Source organism: Malassezia pachydermatis, assembly GCF_001278385.1.
Source record: "Malassezia pachydermatis strain CBS 1879 chromosome Unknown scaffold6, whole genome shotgun sequence".
In the NCBI taxonomy this organism is placed as follows: Eukaryota; Fungi; Basidiomycota; class Malasseziomycetes; order Malasseziales; family Malasseziaceae; genus Malassezia; species Malassezia pachydermatis.
In genome coordinates, this window is record NW_017253143.1 from 321,247 (window position 1) to 339,809 (window position 18,563).

At 53.3% G+C, this 18,563-nt stretch overlaps 8 protein-coding genes across 8 annotated transcripts; 4 read left to right on the forward strand and 4 right to left on the reverse strand.

Moving 5' to 3' along the window:
• Positions 1–21: 21 nt before the first annotated feature.
• Positions 22–835, forward strand: Malapachy_0149 (fog: e3 ubiquitin ligase; the record flags this gene model as incomplete). Its single annotated transcript, XM_018134682.1, has 2 exons — positions 22–119; positions 148–835. The coding sequence occupies 2 exons, from the start codon at positions 22–24 to the stop codon at positions 833–835; spliced, it is 786 nt and encodes a 261-aa protein (XP_017991075.1).
• Positions 836–859: 24 nt separating this feature from the next.
• Malapachy_0181 (tfg2-tfiif subunit (transcription initiation factor) 54 kd) lies at positions 860–2,095 on the reverse strand (the record flags this gene model as incomplete). Its single annotated transcript, XM_018134713.1, has 2 exons — positions 860–1,784; positions 1,812–2,095. 2 exons carry the CDS (start codon positions 2,093–2,095, stop codon positions 860–862), a joined length of 1,209 nt encoding a protein of 402 aa, XP_017991044.1.
• Positions 2,096–2,177: 82 nt separating this feature from the next.
• On the forward strand, positions 2,178–3,392 carry Malapachy_0138 (phosphoserine aminotransferase; the record flags this gene model as incomplete). Its single annotated transcript, XM_018134671.1, has 1 exon — positions 2,178–3,392. One exon carries the CDS (start codon positions 2,178–2,180, stop codon positions 3,390–3,392), a length of 1,215 nt encoding a protein of 404 aa, XP_017991070.1.
• A 26-nt stretch (positions 3,393–3,418) lies between these two features.
• On the reverse strand, positions 3,419–6,566 carry Malapachy_0177 (sepb protein; the record flags this gene model as incomplete). The annotated part of the gene is made up of 2 exons (XM_018134709.1): positions 3,419–6,437; positions 6,475–6,566. The coding sequence occupies 2 exons, from the start codon at positions 6,564–6,566 to the stop codon at positions 3,419–3,421; spliced, it is 3,111 nt and encodes a 1,036-aa protein (XP_017991129.1).
• Positions 6,567–7,081: 515 nt separating this feature from the next.
• Positions 7,082–7,966, reverse strand: Malapachy_0184 (hypothetical protein; the record flags this gene model as incomplete). The annotated part of the gene is made up of 1 exon (XM_018134716.1): positions 7,082–7,966. The coding sequence occupies one exon, from the start codon at positions 7,964–7,966 to the stop codon at positions 7,082–7,084; it is 885 nt and encodes a 294-aa protein (XP_017991023.1).
• Positions 7,967–8,925: 959 nt separating this feature from the next.
• On the forward strand, positions 8,926–10,167 carry Malapachy_0170 (hemin transporter; the record flags this gene model as incomplete). The annotated part of the gene is made up of 1 exon (XM_018134702.1): positions 8,926–10,167. One exon carries the CDS (start codon positions 8,926–8,928, stop codon positions 10,165–10,167), a length of 1,242 nt encoding a protein of 413 aa, XP_017991035.1.
• Positions 10,168–10,367: 200 nt separating this feature from the next.
• Positions 10,368–16,337, reverse strand: Malapachy_0152 (beta and beta-prime subunits of dna dependent rna-polymerase; the record flags this gene model as incomplete). Its single annotated transcript, XM_018134685.1, has 4 exons — positions 10,368–11,950; positions 12,079–16,232; positions 16,271–16,294; positions 16,324–16,337. The coding sequence occupies 4 exons, from the start codon at positions 16,335–16,337 to the stop codon at positions 10,368–10,370; spliced, it is 5,775 nt and encodes a 1,924-aa protein (XP_017991085.1).
• Positions 16,338–16,516: 179 nt separating this feature from the next.
• Positions 16,517–18,562, forward strand: Malapachy_0165 (arm repeat-containing protein; the record flags this gene model as incomplete). Its single annotated transcript, XM_018134698.1, has 1 exon — positions 16,517–18,562. One exon carries the CDS (start codon positions 16,517–16,519, stop codon positions 18,560–18,562), a length of 2,046 nt encoding a protein of 681 aa, XP_017991051.1.
• Position 18,563: the final 1 nt, after the last annotated feature.

Sequence of the window (18,563 nt, forward strand, 5' to 3'; positions counted from 1 at the left end):
GGAGTGATGACAGCGTAAGATATGCCGCCGGCTGATCACGATGCGGAAGAATCTTGCGCAATTTGTTTAGAGCCCATCCACGACAGATGCGTGCTTCCTCGATGCTTTCACTCGTGCTTGTATGTATTGTGGAAGACTTACCAGTAGCTGCTTTGAATGCGTTCTCACATGGTTTCACACACAAAAGGAGGAGCAGAGATGCCCGCTATGCAAGACCCCAGTAGGACCTTATATTCTCCATGCATTGGATCCTAAGCTGCATCAGTATCTGGTGCATACAGTGGATGACAAGACTCCAGCGCATGTACCTGCTACGCAGCAGGACATTCCAGAAGACAGTGAGGAAGAACAGGCTGAGCCGCCTTCGGAGACTCCCGAGGAGCGAAGGCAAAGAATACGTCGTCGTGAAGAACGTCGCAACCGTATCTGCCAACGCAATGCGTTGTTGTTTCGCCGGCATGTATACCGACATCATTTGTATGCAAAGCATGTGCCTTCCAATCGGTACACGAAGTATCGTCCTTATCCAGGGCCCATGGGCTTCCGGAAGAACCCAGCATTGGCTCGCCTCTTGTCCACGTTTTTGCAGCGCGAATTGCAAGTGTGGCCTCATTTGGACAGAGAATTTCTGATGTACTATATACCCGCCATGCTCTCACACACAGACATTCGATCGGATGAAATGATTGAGATGCTGACAGACTGGATCGGTAGTGAAGACGAAGCAAGGCACCTTGCTCATGAGATGGAGCTTTTCGTCCGAAGCGGCCGTGCGACGATAGGATTGTACCAGTACGACACCAGTCCCTGGTTGCAATATGATCATGTAGAATAGTACAATGCCCCTATGTAAATGAGTTTATACAACATCGTCAAAGTCCTCTTTCGGTGCATCTTTGTTGATGCTTGATGTTCCACCCGTAGCAGTGGTGCTTGTAGAGGTACGCTGACCTTCACTGTATTCACGCTTCAAGCTCCAGGAGCCGGCATAGGGACCATTGTGATGCTGGTCCGCGATGGAGGCAAGCACTTCGCGAAGGTACACGTACGGTTGCTGCGTTTCTTCACGAAGACGCTTAAGCGACCAGTGCTTGTAGCGATCAAACAGGCTGAACAATAGATCCAAGAGTTCGTTGCGTGGCATACGAGCAAACTTTTCGGGTGCTTCTTTGGACCGAGCTTGCGACGCAGCCATGACAATGTTGGCTGCGCGGTTTTTAATATGGCCTTTGCCGACACCAGCGGCCAGCATGTTGTTGCTACCAGCGTCCATATCGTCCATCATTATAACAGTGCGCTTGGGCTTCGAGGCGTCCATGCGACGCTGACGAAGAATTTCACGATATTCGGGCGTAAGAAGCGACCGCGAAACGCCACCCTTTACCAGATTTTTGGAATCAGCAGTCGTCTGTGTTGTCGTACGCTGAGGCTGGAGGGCTGTTTCGTTTGTGACAGTACCTGTCAGATAGGTAAGTCTTTTCCGCTTGGTCGATAAGCGTGCAGGTCCGGACGATCGTGGGCGCTTGGAGTCGGACAGATCGTTCATCACGATATCCTCATCTACGCCAAGCTCGCTGGCCACATCGTCGTCGTCCAATACTTCTTCTTGGAAGGCATACAGATTTTTCTCGTACGTTTCTTGCGTCGTAGATGTCAGACGCATATCATAATGACGCGGAATATTCGCAAATTCCGCACGCGCAGAAAGGTCTTCCACAGGAATGGCGGGCAAAGGTGCCTCGGGAAGAAGCAGCTCCATCTTCTGCTGGCCGCTTTCATCGGGACTGTCGGTAAGTATTTGGTGTACGTACTCATACACGCGTACAGTGCCTAGCCGTAGATCATCCTGCTGTATGCGACTCCAACCATCGATGAGGAACTTGGGGACCTTGACCAGCCATACCTGATGTGTACCACGCGATGTATTTAGGTCCTGATCAGGTTCGGGCGATAGTTCCCTATTTGGGTTGTCATGACGAAGGGCTGATGTACTTGGCTCTGGGGTGGGTTCCGTGATCGCCTCCAGGTCCTCGAACTGGGACATCACGGGCGATGGTTGCGGTGCCTCGTCGTCCCCCGCCTTCCCATTGTCCATGGAGGCTGACTAAATTTGCGCGAGTCACACACAGACCGAGGATCGTGGCGTGTGTCGGAGGACTGCGCACGATTCACACACGATGAGCACAACAGAAGCTCGTGAACGTACCATCAATCTGGGCGCTGGTCCATCGATGTTGCCTACATCGGTGCTGCTAGAGGCTTCGAAGGGTATTGTTGATTATGAAGGCACAGGCATGGGCGTTACAGAGCTCAGCCACCGCTCGTCGACCTTTAAGAAGCTTTTGAGCCAGGCGGAGGCTGATCTTCGTACGTTGCTGGATATCCCACAGGAGTACGCGGTGCTGTTCCTCCAAGGCGGTGGTACAGAGCAATTCAGTGCTACGCTTCTGAATTTGCTGGCCTTGTATGCGTCGAAGAACCGTGGACGTGCGACGCCTCCACCGGTAGACTACGTCTTGACAGGTACATGGTCCAACAAGGCTGTGAAAGAGGCACACCGTCTTACTTCGCGTGTGAATGTGGTATGTGATATCCGTCCGACCATTCAAGATCCCTCGGCGTCGATCCCCGCGCCAGAGACGTGGAAACTCAGCTCGCTGGACGATGCACCGGCCATGCTGTACTATTGCGACAATGAGACCATTGATGGGTTTGAAATGCCCATGGACTTTATCCAGCGTCTTCCGAAAGAATATCGCGAGCGAGTACCGATTGTAGCGGACTGTTCGTCGAACATTCTGAGCCGACCCATCGATGTTCGCGCTCACTCGCTTATTTTCTTCGGTGCGCAGAAAAACATTGGCCCTAGTGGTACGACGATTGTGATTGTGCGACGCGATTTGGTCGTGGATCCAGATGCTGTGGAAGCATCGTACTTGATGCCACTGCCTACAACCTTGGTATACAAGCACTATATGGATAACGACTCCCTGTACAATACGCCACCGATGTTCCCCATCTATATCAGCTCGCTGGTATTCAAAAAGCTTTTGGATGATGGTGGCATAAAGGCCGCGCAGGAGCGGGCCGAGACCAAGAGCAAGATGGTGTACGATGCCTTGGAGGCGTACCCTACGGTGTACAAGCCCACCGTGGCGCATGCACACACACGCAGCCACATGAACCTGACCTTCCGCATCCTGGACAAGAACACAGGGTCGCCTTCGGAGGAAGCGGAGGCCCAGTTTGTCGCACTCTGCGCCGAGCACCACATTCTGCAAGTGAAGGGCCATCGCTCGGTGGGAGGTATCCGCACCAGCTTGTACAATGCTGTGACCATCGAGCAGGCTCAATGTCTGGTGGATGTACTGCACAAATTTGCTAGTGCGTAACGTTGGTACTACATAGCTGTTCTAATTTACGACGTATCGTCAGTGGAGTGAGAGGATGTGCCTTGGTAGGCAAAGCTTGCCAGCGTGGACTGACGTGATGCGGAGCGCTTTTCGGAGCGCTGCGACGTCTCCTCCTCATTCTTGCGCTTCGACGGCGCATCGACTCGATCAAAGAACGACTGGCTCTTTTGCAGCTGGCGCTCTTTCGCCACAGAGTGGGTCCGCGCAAACGGATTCGGTCGAGTGGGCGCAGTAGCAGGCGAGGGCGTCACCGTATCCGGCACGGTTGATGGCGCGCTCTCTGACACAGTCGGTGGCTGGGACCATTCACTCGTAGGGAGCGACGAAGGGGGTGGGGAAGAGGGATCAGGGGCTTGCTGATGCGCCAAGCCTTCGCGCGCAAGTGTCGAGGCCGACGTACTGCGTCGCGGCTGGGACGCAAAACCCTCCTGCTGCAACGCAGCACGCGCCTGTCCTTGGACAGGGGGCGGTGCCTCCGCCATAGGCGTAGGCACAGAGATTCGGGCAACATTACGAAGAAGGGCATCAGTGCCACACGCTCGATCGACCATGTCTTGGGCAAACTGTTGCCGGACGGCCATCGGCGCGCGAATCTGTTCCATACGATCGGCCAAGCTAGGCAGGTGGAAAAAGTCGGCGATTTTCAGCGCGGCATTCAAGGTCGCTTCGGTATGCAGCGCTCGCGTCGCATCCAAAGCGCGGCCATACTTGTCAGCCTTGCAGGCCAGCTGAATCAGCTGCAACAATGACTTGTCTGCCTCCATATCCAATACGTCCGGATCGCTCGAGGACGGCAAGCGCTGTGCTACGAGCTCCAGCCCTGTAGCAGCACGCGCATCACGAATCGCGCCAGCAAGAAGGGCTCCACGTAGAGCGGCCTCTTCCAAGGGCGCAGAGGCACTATCACGCTGCGCCATGGATATATGCAGCTCCAGCTCTTGGACCAGTGGACGTGGGCCCGTTGGCTGTGGATGCTTTTGCGAGGCTGGCAAGAGCAGGCCAAGCAAATGTGTGGCTGTGAGTCCGATAGGCCAGCAATGGAGACGAGGGGCGACACCTTCCTCGTCTTCCGCCTGCGCCTCCGCATGCTTGGGCGTAAGAGCGACCACGGTATCTAGCGCAGGCACCCAGCGGCCTTGGTTGGGACGCCATGCACGATCCAAGGTATAGAGCATGCCCGAGGTGTCGTACAGTGCAGGGATACCAAGCTCATTGAACCCGGCCCAGGCCAGTGTGGCACCCCCTGACAGAGGCACATGGCCCTGCTGCATGATAGTAAACTGTTGCAGCTCAATAACCATGTACGTTAACTGGACATGGGCTGGAGACAGCGACGAGCCTTGGCACACGACCAATACACTCTGAGCGCAAGCGGCCATGGTCACAATGGGCTGGCCCAGTGCCCATACATAGCGCTGCATACCGCTCTGGCCAAAGAACCGCAGAAAGCCCCGGGACGTCGCGACAATAGCCGTAGCTGCCGATGTCTGACTCTCGTCCACCAAACCGGTAGGCCCATCTAGTACATCAGCGCGAGAGCCTACATTTGGCACACCACCCAGCGCCACGATCTCAGCATTCTCACCGGTCGGCAAATTCACCGACCATTCTGCCTGAATACCAGGGTCGTCATCAAAGGGACGGAAAAAGAGGGTGCTGGGACTGCCAGACTCGGCTGGGCAGGCAAACAAAATACCTTGCGGAGCCATGCTCGCGACTTTGTAGCCGTAGTGATCAGTAAATCGAAAGTTACGGCGCGTCGAGGTATCATACGATTCAAATACCACAGTCTGATGCGTGTCCTGGTCGATAGACACGAGTGTGCCAATCGATGACACAGCAAGGTACTGACGCTGTGACACCATCGGTGTCGACGAAGGTTGGAACGCTGACTGGCGTAAAAGAGATGATGCATGCGCCGTTGGAAGACGCCGAGATCGGACTGTGCGAGAAGGAGCTTCGTCCTCTGGCTCCTCTTCGTCCAGCAGGGTGTCATCAAACAAGTCGTCTAGATCATCCTCCAGCGGCACCACATCATCCGTGACCACAGACAGAGGCACACCCTCAAAAGGGTTAGGAAGAGACGCCCCCAGTACGCCTTCCCAACGCACAAGCTGCCCTTGCATGTCGGTCCATGCCAATACATCCTTAGACGGGTGCCAGGAAAGGCCAGTCACAAGGGCCTCCGCCTTGCGTGTACGAACGACCTTCATAGAGTCCATCGCCCAAATAGTGACTTGCATGTCTTCCGTCGCGGCGGCTAGATACCGACCGTTAGGACAAAAGGCCATGGCAGAAATCAAGCCAGAGGGCGCTTGCTGCTCTGCCGAAATGGTGCCACTGCTAGGACCAAGAGTGCCGATGGTCTTCCAGGCATCAGGTTGAGAGATATGAGACATAGAAGTCGGGGTATGAAGAAGTCCAATCTCCTGCGTCTTGAGCGGCACGGCCATGAGTTGGCCATCAGGGCGCCAGCACACATGCGACGAAAGCTCACTTTCAGGGCGCAGCGCAGGGAGCAAGTTGGGCAATACTTTGACACATGCACCTTCAAGGCCCGACATATCCCAGACGCGAATATCGCCATCACAACCACACGAGACAAGCAGAGGAAGGCCGGGACTCCACGTCGCGGCACGGACGCCACGCGTATGCCCCGTAAGCAGAGTAATGCTTCGTGGATCACTTGCATTCACAACGCGGATCAATAGCTCGTCCGAACATACAGCCACACGAGGCGAGTCATTTGCTTTTTCCAGCGCAGCACAGCGAACAGGGAGCACTTCACGCCGAACGACATGAACCAACTCAGGAGATGATGGATGCGTAGTGTTGGGCTCGGACGTGTGACAATACAAGCGCACAGCACCATCCACGGAGGCGGTAATGAGGTGGGATGCATCGGCATCAACCCAGCTTACAGGTTCACTTGCATCTTCGATCACTAAGGGAGCCACATCGGTGGCCGTCACTTCTGCAGGCAAGATACGGACTAGCTGATCTTCACCAGCCGTGACGAGGCGACTACAAAGTTAACGTTCAGCCACGTAGAGGTACATACCATTCCTGCTGAGATCCTTGTACATAGCGCACACGAGTAATACCAGGGATGTGTGTGACTTGCACAGGCAAATCATCCCCCAGCAAGGACATGATCGCACTGGTGTACACCACGCGAACCGCGACGCGCGTGACGCGTTCATAGAACATGATGTGAAGCTTACATACGTTTTGCTAGATACCAGGGCAAGCAACATCCCGGCTAGCTCAGTCGGTAGAGCGTCAGACTCTTACTAGAGTCTCTTCGATTACGAAGAGTTATCTGAATGTCGTGGGTTCGAACCCCACGTTGGGAGCTTTTTTTGCGTCGCACTATGCACAACGTTTTACAAATTTGTATTGGATCCTTGAGATCTTCACACTTTGCTTGTGCTTGTTACAATGTCTAAGCTCCTGGAGGAGGTTATTCCATTACGATTTCTTTTTCTTATTCTACCTTACGAAAACACCCTCATAACACGCAAAAATACCAAACAACAAAAAACGATATATAGTCAAAGTGAAATAGTAGATCAGAGTCGCAACAGTCTGTTAGGATTCAACCAACGATCTTACAATACAATCGGATAGAGAGGGTGGATGTAGAGAAAATACAAAATGCAAGAGTCTTACATGTTCTTGCTGCGAAGCCTCTGCATGCGCTTATGGTTGTTCTTGTGCTTCTTTTCAGCAAAGAGAAGGTTGCTGTTACCAACACCAGCCAGCCAAGTAATAGCAGTGGTTCGGTGGCTACCACTGTTAACGAAGAAAGCGTTGCGAGGAGTGGCGTATTCATCCGGTGGGTTGTTGATATCATAGCAGCCGTTCCAAGCAGCACGCTCAATATAGTCCTGCTGCGACATCCAAGTAATCACCTCCTCCATAAATTGGTTCACCTGGTCATCCGAAGGGTTAGAGTCGTTGGTCAAACCGAACTCAGTGATCCAGATGGGCTTTTGGAACTTGTCATGGACACCCGAGACCCACTTTTTGAAAGCACCAAGGTCATTGGGGCCACCGTACCAGTGAAGAGCAATGAACGAAACGTCACAGCCAGCGTCCTGGCACTTCTCCATAAACTCGTTGAGCCAGGCCATGTTGTATACCATCTGGGGAGAGCTGACGCGGATACCGTCCTCAGCGTAAGGCTGAAGCTCCTTCATGAACTCATGCACGGCATCGTCAGGGCTCATGTTAGCTTGACCCTTGATATCAGGCTCGTTGAACGCAAGAATATGCCGCGGCTTGTTCGCAGCAATTTCAATCTTGCGAGCAATCCAGTCAGTCTTCTTCTCCGGACCCCAGTAAGTTGGAACATACTCAACCTCAGAGCGGATGGTCGGAACACGACCCATCTCCCAGTGGTGGTACCATGAAATAGTCTTGCTCGTCATCGAAGGAGCCCAGTCATTCGGGGCAGCCCAAGGAAGACCATATTCGAAATTAGCGGAAACCGGGAGCGCAGCAAGAAGAGCTCCCAACGCACAAGCGGCCGTGGAAACAGTAAGCTTCATATTAGATACAAGAACGACGTCCAGCGCCTGAGTAGGGGGTGAAGGAGGTAAAGAAGAGAGATTTGTATTGTCAATACTAACTACAAACGCGACTCGCCATCAATCACTTTGTGCATTACAGCCACACAGCCTACACGTGGGACACCCTCTCAATTCTGCAATATCATTTTCGAACAAAGCTGAGCTATCGCAACTACCAGTGTCACAGGCAATATCAGGGTTTTGCGCGTATTTTTCTCAAAATTACCGCCAGAATATGCTCATAAAACAATTCACATTATTCAATTGGAGCAAAACAATGAATGGCACGTGGAGGCTATGCGCGCCAAAGAAAACGTGCCCTATCCTATGCTCATATTCTCTACATAGAGGAGATAGAAAGCAAGTCCAAGATGTGAATGAAACATATCACATTGATCTAAGACACAACGCAGAAGAGGACATGACACATGCGTCATGTTGGTATTTGGAAACTGTTGGAGGAAAGCCCTGAATGTGTGGCAGGTAGCGCTTGGTCCCTTCAGAGGCTCTTTTGATCTGCAATACACGATTATGCGCCTGGCAAACTTGGCGATTCTGATATAGCAAAACTAACAGGCTTGACACTAGCCCTCACGTAGAGCCGAAAATAAACGGCCTTGACGTGAAGGATGGTCTGATTTTACAAAACTACCACGCAAGGTATGGCACGTCCTTCTTTTCCTCGGACCCGTAACAATGATGTTGGACTTCGAGGTCTGACCAATATATGAAGACATGCTTACATGATCTACCTGTCAAGCGAATGAGAAAGGATTAATGAACTCAGCGTAATACCCGTTAGCCAACCAACCGAATTATAGTGCTTGGTCAGCGTGGCGTTGAAAGCCTTAATGAAAGTTGGCCCTAGTTATCGTAAAACGCACCGACTTCGCCCGCCAAGTCTTGGTACAACTCTACGAGTTCTTTTTTGTATCAAAATGCTTGTCCAGGGTATCGAGAAATGCCGCAATGAGCTCTCACCAGCTCACGCCGAAGTGATTCGTGCTACTCTACCTTTGGTGGGTGCCAACATTCAGGACATCGCCAAGACATTCTACAAAACAATGTTCTCCAACCACCCCGAACTTATCAAGGATCTGTTCAACCGTGGTAACCAGAAACAGGGTGCTCAGCAGAAGGCTTTGGCTGCTTCTGTGGCTACCTTTGCCGCTATGCTTGTGAACGAGAACGCCCCTCTTCCTGACCATCTCTTGTCGCGCATTGGCCACAAACACGCTGCGCTGGGTGTGACAGAAGACCAGTACCAGATTGTACATGACAACCTGTTCGCTGCCATTGTTGAGGTTCTTGGTGCTGATGTCGTGACCAAGGATGTTGCTGAGGCTTGGGATGCTGTGTACTGGATCATGGCTCGCGTCTTGATTCAGTTCGAAAAAGACCTGTACAAGGAAGCTGGTGTGGAGCCGGGCAAGGTTTGGCGCAGTGTGAAGGTGGCCGAGCGCCGTGGGCTTGTGAACGGCATTGTGCGCTTCACCATTGAGAGCACGGATGCTTCGAAGCCCTTGCCAACCCATCAGCCTGGTCAGTACATTTCGGTTCGTGCTCAGTTGCCAGATGGTGCTGGTCAGTTGCGCCAGTATAGTTTGCTGGATGCCGGTGTTCAAGCCGGTCGCCTTAGCTTTGCAGTGAAGGCGCTGGAGGCTACGCACGAACAGCCAGCTGGTGAGGTCTCGAACTGGCTGATTCAGAATGCGCAGCAGGGTAAGGAGCTGGAAGTATCGCTTCCGTTTGGTGACCTTGTGTTGGATACCAGCTCATCATCGCCTGTTGTTCTTATCTCGGGTGGTATTGGCGCCACTCCTATGATTGGTATGCTTTCGCGCCTTGCCAACGACAAGTCGACCCGCCAAGTTCTTGTGCTCCATGCAGACCACAGTGAAAAGACGGATGCGTTGGCCGCGGAACGTCACCATCTCGTGTCCCAGCTGTCTAATGCGAAGCTCAACCTCTTTTACTCACACGGTGAAGCGGGACCTCACATTACAGTGAGCCACTTGGACCTGAAGCACGTGGAACTACCTCACGATGCCCAGTTCTACCTGTGTGGGTCGACAGACTTCCTACAGGCTGCGCGTGAGAGCCTCAAGTCGATGAACATCGACGCAGAGTCAGTGCACTTCGAACTGTTTGCCCCCAACGACTGGCTTCTTGACGAATAAGTCTGTCTGGACGCATGAGACAACGCTTGTCGGTCATTCGTTCTAATGATAGGCAACAACGACCGTATAGTTGAGGCCTTGTATGTTTACCTTACCACTCAGCCAAGATTTCTACCTCGTAAAGATGTCCAGATGTCATTCACTTTTTATGCTATGCTAGCCGAAAAACTACAGTAACATTTTTGGTGTACAGGATGCGCTTAATCATCAAACGTCATTTTCTTGCCCGTAGACTCAGCAATGGCACCAGTGCGGACACTGCCACTAGCGGAGCGGTTGCCGCGTGCACCCCAGCCACTGTCACGGCTGGGTCCGCCACCACGACCGCCGCCACGACCGCCACGGAAGCCGCCACAACCGCCGCCATTGCCGCCTCGCGGGCCATTGTTGTTGTCACGCTTGCCGGCAAAGTCGATGCGGATGGGCCGACCACCAACATCTTGGCCATTCAGCGCCTCCAATGCCTTGGCAGCATTGGCTTCGGTATCAAATTCAACATAGCCAAAGCCTTTCGGGCGGCCAGACTCGATTTCCTTTGGAAGACGCACAGCCGACACCTCACCGTATTCAGCAAAGGTGTTCCAAATATCGTCCTCCGTCAGTGACCAGGCTAGACCGCCAATGAAAAGCGTGTTCGAAGGAGGACTAAGCTCATCCTTAAAGTGCTTAGCACGGTTCTCAGCACGCTCCTTGGGAGCACGTGGAGCCTGGAGATCCACACGCAAGTTGCGACCATCCAGCTCTTTGCCCTGAGCCTCCTTCGAGGCCTTCAAAGCCTCGGCAGACGTAGCAAAGTCAACATAGCCAAAACCGCGGCTGCGACCCGTGTCGCGGTCACACTGGACACGCGCATCAACAACAGTACCATACTGCTCAAACTCGCTCTTCAGCCAGTCATTGTCGATGTTCCAGCTAAGCTGGCCAACCCACAGAGTCTTGATTCCATCATCCTCACCTGACTCAGTCTCGGTCTTGGACTTCTTGGTAGGCGCATCCTCCTCCGAGTCCGCTTTACGCTTCTTTGTTGGCTGAGCTTCCTCCATCTCTTCGTCCGAGCTGGAGTCGGAATCAGACGAAGACGAAGACGACGAGTCAGAGTCGGAGTCGGAGTCGGACTCTGACGACGAGTCAGAGTCGGAGTCGGAGTCGGACTCTGACGATGAAGATGAGTCAGAGTCTGAGTCAGAGTCAGAGTCAGAGTCAGAGTCAGAGTCAGAGTCAGAGTCAGAGTCAGAGTCAGAGTCAGAGTCAGAGTCAGAGTCAGAGTCTGAGTCAGAGTCAGAGTCAGAGTCAGAGTCAGAGTCAGAGCCAGACTCAGACTCTGAGGGTGAGTCCGATTCTGATGAAGATTCCTTTTCTTCCTTCTTGGCATCGTCCTCGTCTTCCGAGCTTTCCTCTTCCTCGCTGTCCGAGTCAGAGTCGTCCGAAGACGAGCTGCTCGAGCTTGACTCCGAGTCCGAGTCCGACTCAGATTCAGACTCGTCCTCAGAAGACTCTTCCTCATCCGACGACTCTTCCGACGACGACTCCGAAGAAGACTCCGAAGAAGACTCCTCCTCTGATGAAGACTTCTCCTCTGACGAAGACTCATCAGAAGTCTCCTCGTCCGATGAGTCAGAGTCCTCATCAGAAGATTCCACCTTGGTGGCTTTCTTTGATTCCTTCTTAGGAGATGCCTTCATAGACTTGGCATCCGATGACTTGGATTTGACGCTGCTGGTCTTCGATGGCTTCGCAGGAGCGACTTCGGTCTTGCTCTTTTTGCCCATCGTGATATGCGTAGCTAACGTGTACTTCAGCCACTGCGCAAGATTTCTCAAAAAAAAAAAAAAAGAAAAAAAAAAATCTGCTGATATGCAAGTTGACTAAAAAAACTGTGTGTGGAGATCTATCGGTGACAACTCTACTGACATGCCTGCTCGAAGAGAAGTTCTCGGCGGGGCGGCAACGTAGGCGGCGCGCTAATGAGAGTCGGCATACCAGTACCTACGGTTTGCGCGGGGTTACCCATAATGATGCTTTCGCTTACACCAGCGATAGAGTCCGACTTTCCATAGAGCGCAGCGTCGAAGAGATGATCTGTTGTCTTTTCGAAAGAAGCCAGCATCAATACCGAGTCCTTCATCTTCGCTACACCAAATCGAGTGATACCCAGCACCTCGCCCTTGTATGTCATAACATCCGCCAAAAGCATCACATGACGCGGGTCAATCGACATACCGTGGCTGGCCATAGTGTAGTCAATCTCCCGGTAAATGGAGTTACGCGCAGCTTCGATACCAAGCACCTGCTGCATCTCCATAATGTGGTTGGTATGGGTTTGTGTACCCACAACACCCTCAGTTGTCATGACTTCTTTTAAGCCATACCCTTCCACCAACAGCTTTCGCTCACCCTTTTCATCACTGATGACGGCGCGGTTGGCGTTCGGAATGCCCTTGATCACAACTTTAGGAAGCTGCCGTTTCAGGTTCTTGAGGGTGTAATACACATCTGGCTCTTTCTCGTCCGGATGCACGTAGATATGCAGGCAGCATTTCTGCGGAAGAACAGTGATACGTTCTTCTTTCATCTTCATGCGGGGCATGGCCACAATCGCCCGTTTGATATCATCCAACGTGACTTCAAGTTGCAGTTTCTGGATAGCCTCCATATCGATATGGACACTGAGGTACGTGTGCAACGCAGACCAAACCTCTTCAATGACCGAAGCAACATCGCCCAGATACGTCTTTTCAATGCGGCCTTTGACGATACGTGCCGCTTGCTCGCTCTTTTCACTCACAAGCTTGGCAGCAATGATAGGGGTATTGATAATCTTGGCCGCATTGATAATCTCTTTGATACGCGGCACACCAAGTGTGACATTCATGGAAGCAACGCCAGCAAAGTGGAAGGTTTTCAGGGTCATCTGCGTACCGGGCTCACCGATGGACTGTGCACCGACAGCGCCGACCGCTGAGCCCGGCTCAATCTTGGCCCGCATGTACTTGGTCCAGCACAAATCCAAAAAGGTCCGTAGAGCAGCTTCAGTCACACTAGCCTTGTTGTGCACAATGGCCTGCTGCGCTTCGTCGGCCCCCAAAGTGAGATCTGTATCCGTATCCCAATCGCCATCACGAACCAACGCAGGGTACATGCCGTACGCTTCGCGGACATTTGCCACATGCTCGGCCACCTGGACGTGACAGAACTCACGGACCTGTTCAATGTACTTGGACGTGCACAGCTGCCCGAACCGAGTTTCCGCTAGGACATGGTCCACCAATTCAATGATCTCGAAAGGAAGCAGCTTGCGGCTGTCCATGTGTGCTGTCATCGCCATAGCGTGGTGGAACGTACGAACATAGTCGACAGGCAACGCGTTGCCTTCTAGTTCTGCGGGATCCAGGCCGTCATCACCGTACAAGAATTGAACGACACCACCGCTGGAATTGCGGACGGAAAAGTCGTAGTGCGTCGACAAATCTTCCAGGGCTTTCATGAGACGGCGCTGCATGTAGCCTGTCTCAGCCGTCTTCACAGCGGTATCAACCAAACCTTCACGCCCACTGATAGCATGGAAGAGAAACTCGGTAGGCTCCAAACCTGAGAAGAAACTGTTTCGGACGAAACCTTTGGAGGGCGGGTCCTTGGACTTCTTCGGGAAGTGCGGGAGAGAGCGGTCCTGGAAGCCGTTCGGTACACGCGAACCAGAAATGATCTGCTGGCCAACCAAGGCCACCATCTGCGCCACATTGATTTTGGATCCCTTCGAACCACAAACGGCCATAAGAAGAGCCGCATTGTGTCGACTCAGCTCGGTCATACAGAACTCACCCACGTCGCTACGCACACCTGACAACACACCGGAAATTTTACTTTCCAACGTCTGCTCCTGGTCACAACCAGGCAAATTGTCGAGCTTGCCTCGCTTGGCCAGGTCAATCAAGTCGCGGCACTGGGCGTACGCCTCCTCCACATGACGATCCTTCGAGTCTTGCAGACGCTGGCCAGGTGTCACGTCACTGATACCCAAAGAGAAGCCCTGGTTGGAGAGCCAACGAGCACAGGTCTTGGCCAGCCGATTCATAGCGGCAATCGTAGCATCAGGACCGTAGTCACGTAGGATCACACCGAACAAAGAGTGCTTGTTTCCGTCACCCACCGTAGCTTTGTCCATCACACCACACAACACTTCACTGTTCTGGATCACCAGGTAGCCATCGTTGGGCGACATTTCCTTGATGTGACCTTCACGAGGTTTCTCAAACGTTCGGCAGCGTGCCTCCAAGTTGACAAGGACAGGCGAGTCCTTGTTGGGCCTGATCAGGCAGCTAAAGAGCTGTTTACCTGTCCACAGTCGCACTGGTTTTTGGATGGCAGGGGGCGGAAGATCAATGTGAACCGAGGCATCACCAAAGTACGAGCACACCTGCACAAACTGGGCGCGCGTGAAGAAACGATCACGCCGTGAAAGAAGGAACGACGCTGTAATAAAGTCCTGGATCGCAGCAATAATAGGCTCACCATTGCGTGGCGTCACAAGGTTGTGCTTTACACCCATGAGAGTAAGCGCTTCTGTACGTGCCTCTTCTGTCTGAGGTACGTGCATGTTCATTTCATCACCATCAAAGTCGGCATTGTATGGATTGCAGACACACTCATTCAGTCGGAACGTACGCCAGGGACGCACTTTCACACGGTGACACATAATCGACAGCTTGTGCAAGCTTGGCTGACGGTTGAACAGCACAATATCGCCATCACGGATATGACGTTCCACAATATCGCCCACACGTAGGTTCGCAGCAATGTCCTCCCGCATACCAGGAAACTTTAGGAATCGCTTGAATCCATCGCGGCCATTGATATGGTAGTTCGCGCCGGGATGTGTATCTGTGCCATTGCGCACCGCCGCCCGCATCGACTCAATGTTGTGGGCAAAGACGCGCTCAGGGTACGTAAGAATCTTGGCCACACGCTCAGGCACTGCAATCTCGTCAATAGCCAAGTTGGGATCAGGCGAAATGACTGTACGGCCAGAGAAATCGACACGCTTTCCGCTCAAATTGCCACGGAATCGACCCTGCTTGCCTTTCAAGCGCTGGCAAAAACCGCGTATAGGCTTGTGGCCGCTCATAGGCGGGACGCCAGGCATCTCAGAGTTGATATACAAGGCCACACTCAGCTGCAAAAAGTCCCATTGCTCGACCAATTGCGCCGTGGTGGTGCCTTTGCTGCCCTTGGTCAGACCTGATTTGATGATGTTGTTTGTAAACACAATTTCTGTCAATTTCACGGTAAGATCGTCTTCGTTTGTCGCGCCGTCTTGCGCCACGCTCGGGCGGATGCACACAGGTGGCACACAAATGTACTGCCAAATGTATTCTTCGGGCCGACCGAACTCGGGCTTGAGGCCCAGAAGCTCGCAATCCTCATCCGGGATCCGGCGGAAGAGGTCCAACACACGCAGAGGGTTCAGATCTTCCTGCGCCTTGCCTAAATGCGGCGCGAGTTCACCGCTGCCCATGCTCACGGCCGTCACAAAGGTTTTCCGGAACTCGAGCTGCTCGTCCTCCGTCTTTTTCTGCCGGAACTTTTCGTGGATCACTTTGAGCGCGCCCACCTTCTTCACTGTGCCGTTGGTCGCACCACAGTGAGGACAGTATAATGTCTTGCGTGCCGCCGTATTGACCGCTTTAAAGGTCTGTGTACGCTGCAAGTTTTCCAGGCCGGGGCGTCGAAAGCGACGCAAAAACTTGCGGCGATCGGGCTCCTCAAGTAGGATACGTGAACACGACTTGCACACCATTTGCAGAATACTGACCACATGCTTGAAAAAGCCGACGTGGAAGACGGGCAGAACCAGCTTGATGTAGCCGTAATGACCGACACAGTCGGCCATGCGATGCCCACATGTCTCACACAAGCTCATCTTATCGCTCACACCCATGCGACGATCCAGCACACCGCCTACGCGCGGCTGACGGTTGGGCAGATCGTAGATATCGCGTGTAACGACTTCCAGCTCGGCGAGATTCACAATCTCCTGCTTGGACATCACACCAAACTGGATGTTTTTGCTGTGAGGTTAGTACAAATGAATCATCGTGCTACGCACATCTTTTTGGGCGCATCCTGAATGCTATCGCGTTAGTCAATGCCAATACGTACACAAGCTCCTTCATTGTGGACGAGGCCTGTGTCGACTCCCGGCTTGCACGGCAGCCCGTCACAGCACGTCGTCGGTCAACGATGCGTGTGCACGACCTCGATGGAAAAAAAACGACCGATTTTGCGATTTTGCCACTTTTGTGGAGGTGAAGGAAACCAACGATGTGCGCATGGACACTGTCTTCTGCGCGCCATGGTTGCTTGGCTCGAACGCGTGTGGGACTACGCAGGAGTTGATCCGGCTCCGCCCACCCCTGACATTGTGCAATGCCTTGCTGCCGTAAAGGACATTGAAGTGCATGAAGCGCCTGCGTGGTGGACTTTCCTGCAGGAGGCTGTTCAGCATGGCGAAGCCCTTCGCGTCTATATGATCGTGGGGTTTGTGTGCCTCGCTCACCCTGCCTTCGCTGAGGCCCTGCTGACGCCGACATTTTTACAAGCATGTACAGAAGCTGCATCGGACGAAGAAGCAGCATGTGCGTTTGCCCACATGCTCAGTGATGTGGCATCGCAGCCATCTTTACGCCCTGCCATCGCTGGCCACGCGGATGTACAGACCTGGATCGAGGCACACACAACATTATCGCACATCGAGACCGCGCTATGCACCGACCTAGTGCTAATCAAGCTCGCTATCACTAGCGATCCCTCCTCCTCCGAGCCACTCTCGCTCCCAGCTGCCACCTGTGATCAGATCTACGATGCATTGCGTGACTACCTGTTGGACCATACCTCGATCGACGCCAATCGTGCGCCCTTGCAATTTCAACGGCGTACAATTGTGCAGATGGATGCCTTGGAAAGCTTGTACTACCTCGTCTCCCTCCCAGCGTTCCGTGAGAAACTCAGTTCTGATACCAAGCTTCTCCAGGCTCTTCGTGCCCTTCTCTCTTCGTCCATTAAGAAGGCTGTGTTTCCAGCGCGCGATGGCGAAGCTGTCGCATCCACGTACGACGAGCATACATATATGCGCGGGCCCCTTTCATCTTCGGCGACGTTTGTTTTGGTCTCGATTCTCTCGGTGATGGTGGCCTACCTTCCTCCGCGAAGCACGCAGGAGCGCCAAGTTGAAGCGCTACGTCGCTCTGCGTTGAAGCAATCGCAGTCGGACGATGTACGATTGCAGCCGCCAGCTGTGGAGCAACGATGCCGCCGTCTTATTGAGGTAGGACTCGTACCGCCCTTGGTCTCTCTGTGCACGCCTACGCTCTCTTCTTCTCTACGCCCCCTCTTGTGTGACCTATTTCTTGCTTTGACTACGGAACAGGATGCGCAGCTGCGTGGTCTTCTCCTGCAGCAGGGCGCCAGCAAAGCGTTGCTCCTTCTCTCTCAAAGCACATGGCCTTTGCTGACCAATGACACAACGCTACCAGCCAAGGCTCTGGCTCCGATGCAGGCGCTCGCCAAGCTGTGTATCTCCACCGATCCAACCTTGATCTTCGGCATGGACGGCACTATGATGCGAGCGGCTACTTACCTAAGTACACTCCTTCTCACTCCCATCGCGTCGCTCTTGCAATTGTTTGAGGGTGCCTTGGCTTTGACCAATCTGGCGAGTGTCTCGCCTGCCATGGCTACAGCGGTAGCGCGGACGACCTGTCCTCTATCTGAGTGGAAAGACGTATCGCAGGCGATGATCCCCCTTTTTCTTCAGCATGACTCTGTCATGATTCGTCGCGCTCTCGTGGAACTGCTCTGTAATTTGGCCCAAGATTCGGAGGTGTTTGCGTTCTGGAGTGGCGAGCAGGACCCAGATGAAGACGACAATGCCTCTTCGACATTGCGGCTGCATACAGCGTCAGGCCGACTTCGTCTTCTTGTATCGCTGTGCCATCTCTCTGACGATCCACATCAAGTGGCTTTGGCCAAAGCCTCTGCAGGCCTGCTAGCCACACTCTCTAGCTCCGTCTCCGCGTGCGACAAGCTCAGCCAGATGCCTCCAGCGTCGCTAGCGCCTCTTGCGGATCTTCTTACGTCGTCTCTTTCTTCGATGCAGGATACCCAGGATTTGGCCTTACGTGTCCTGTCCGTGCTATCGAATCTATGTGCGTATGCCGAGTGGCTCGGAGAGTCTACAACACAGCGCCAGCACATCCGCGCTCTGTTGGCGCAGGCTGGGTTGGTCGCTGCGGTGGGCCACTACCTGCAAACGCAGGCTCCTTTGCACGACGCTACACAGCCTCTTCGCGAGGAGGCCTTGGCTCTGGGTGTCGATCTATTGAAGCGGTTATCGTCTTAAG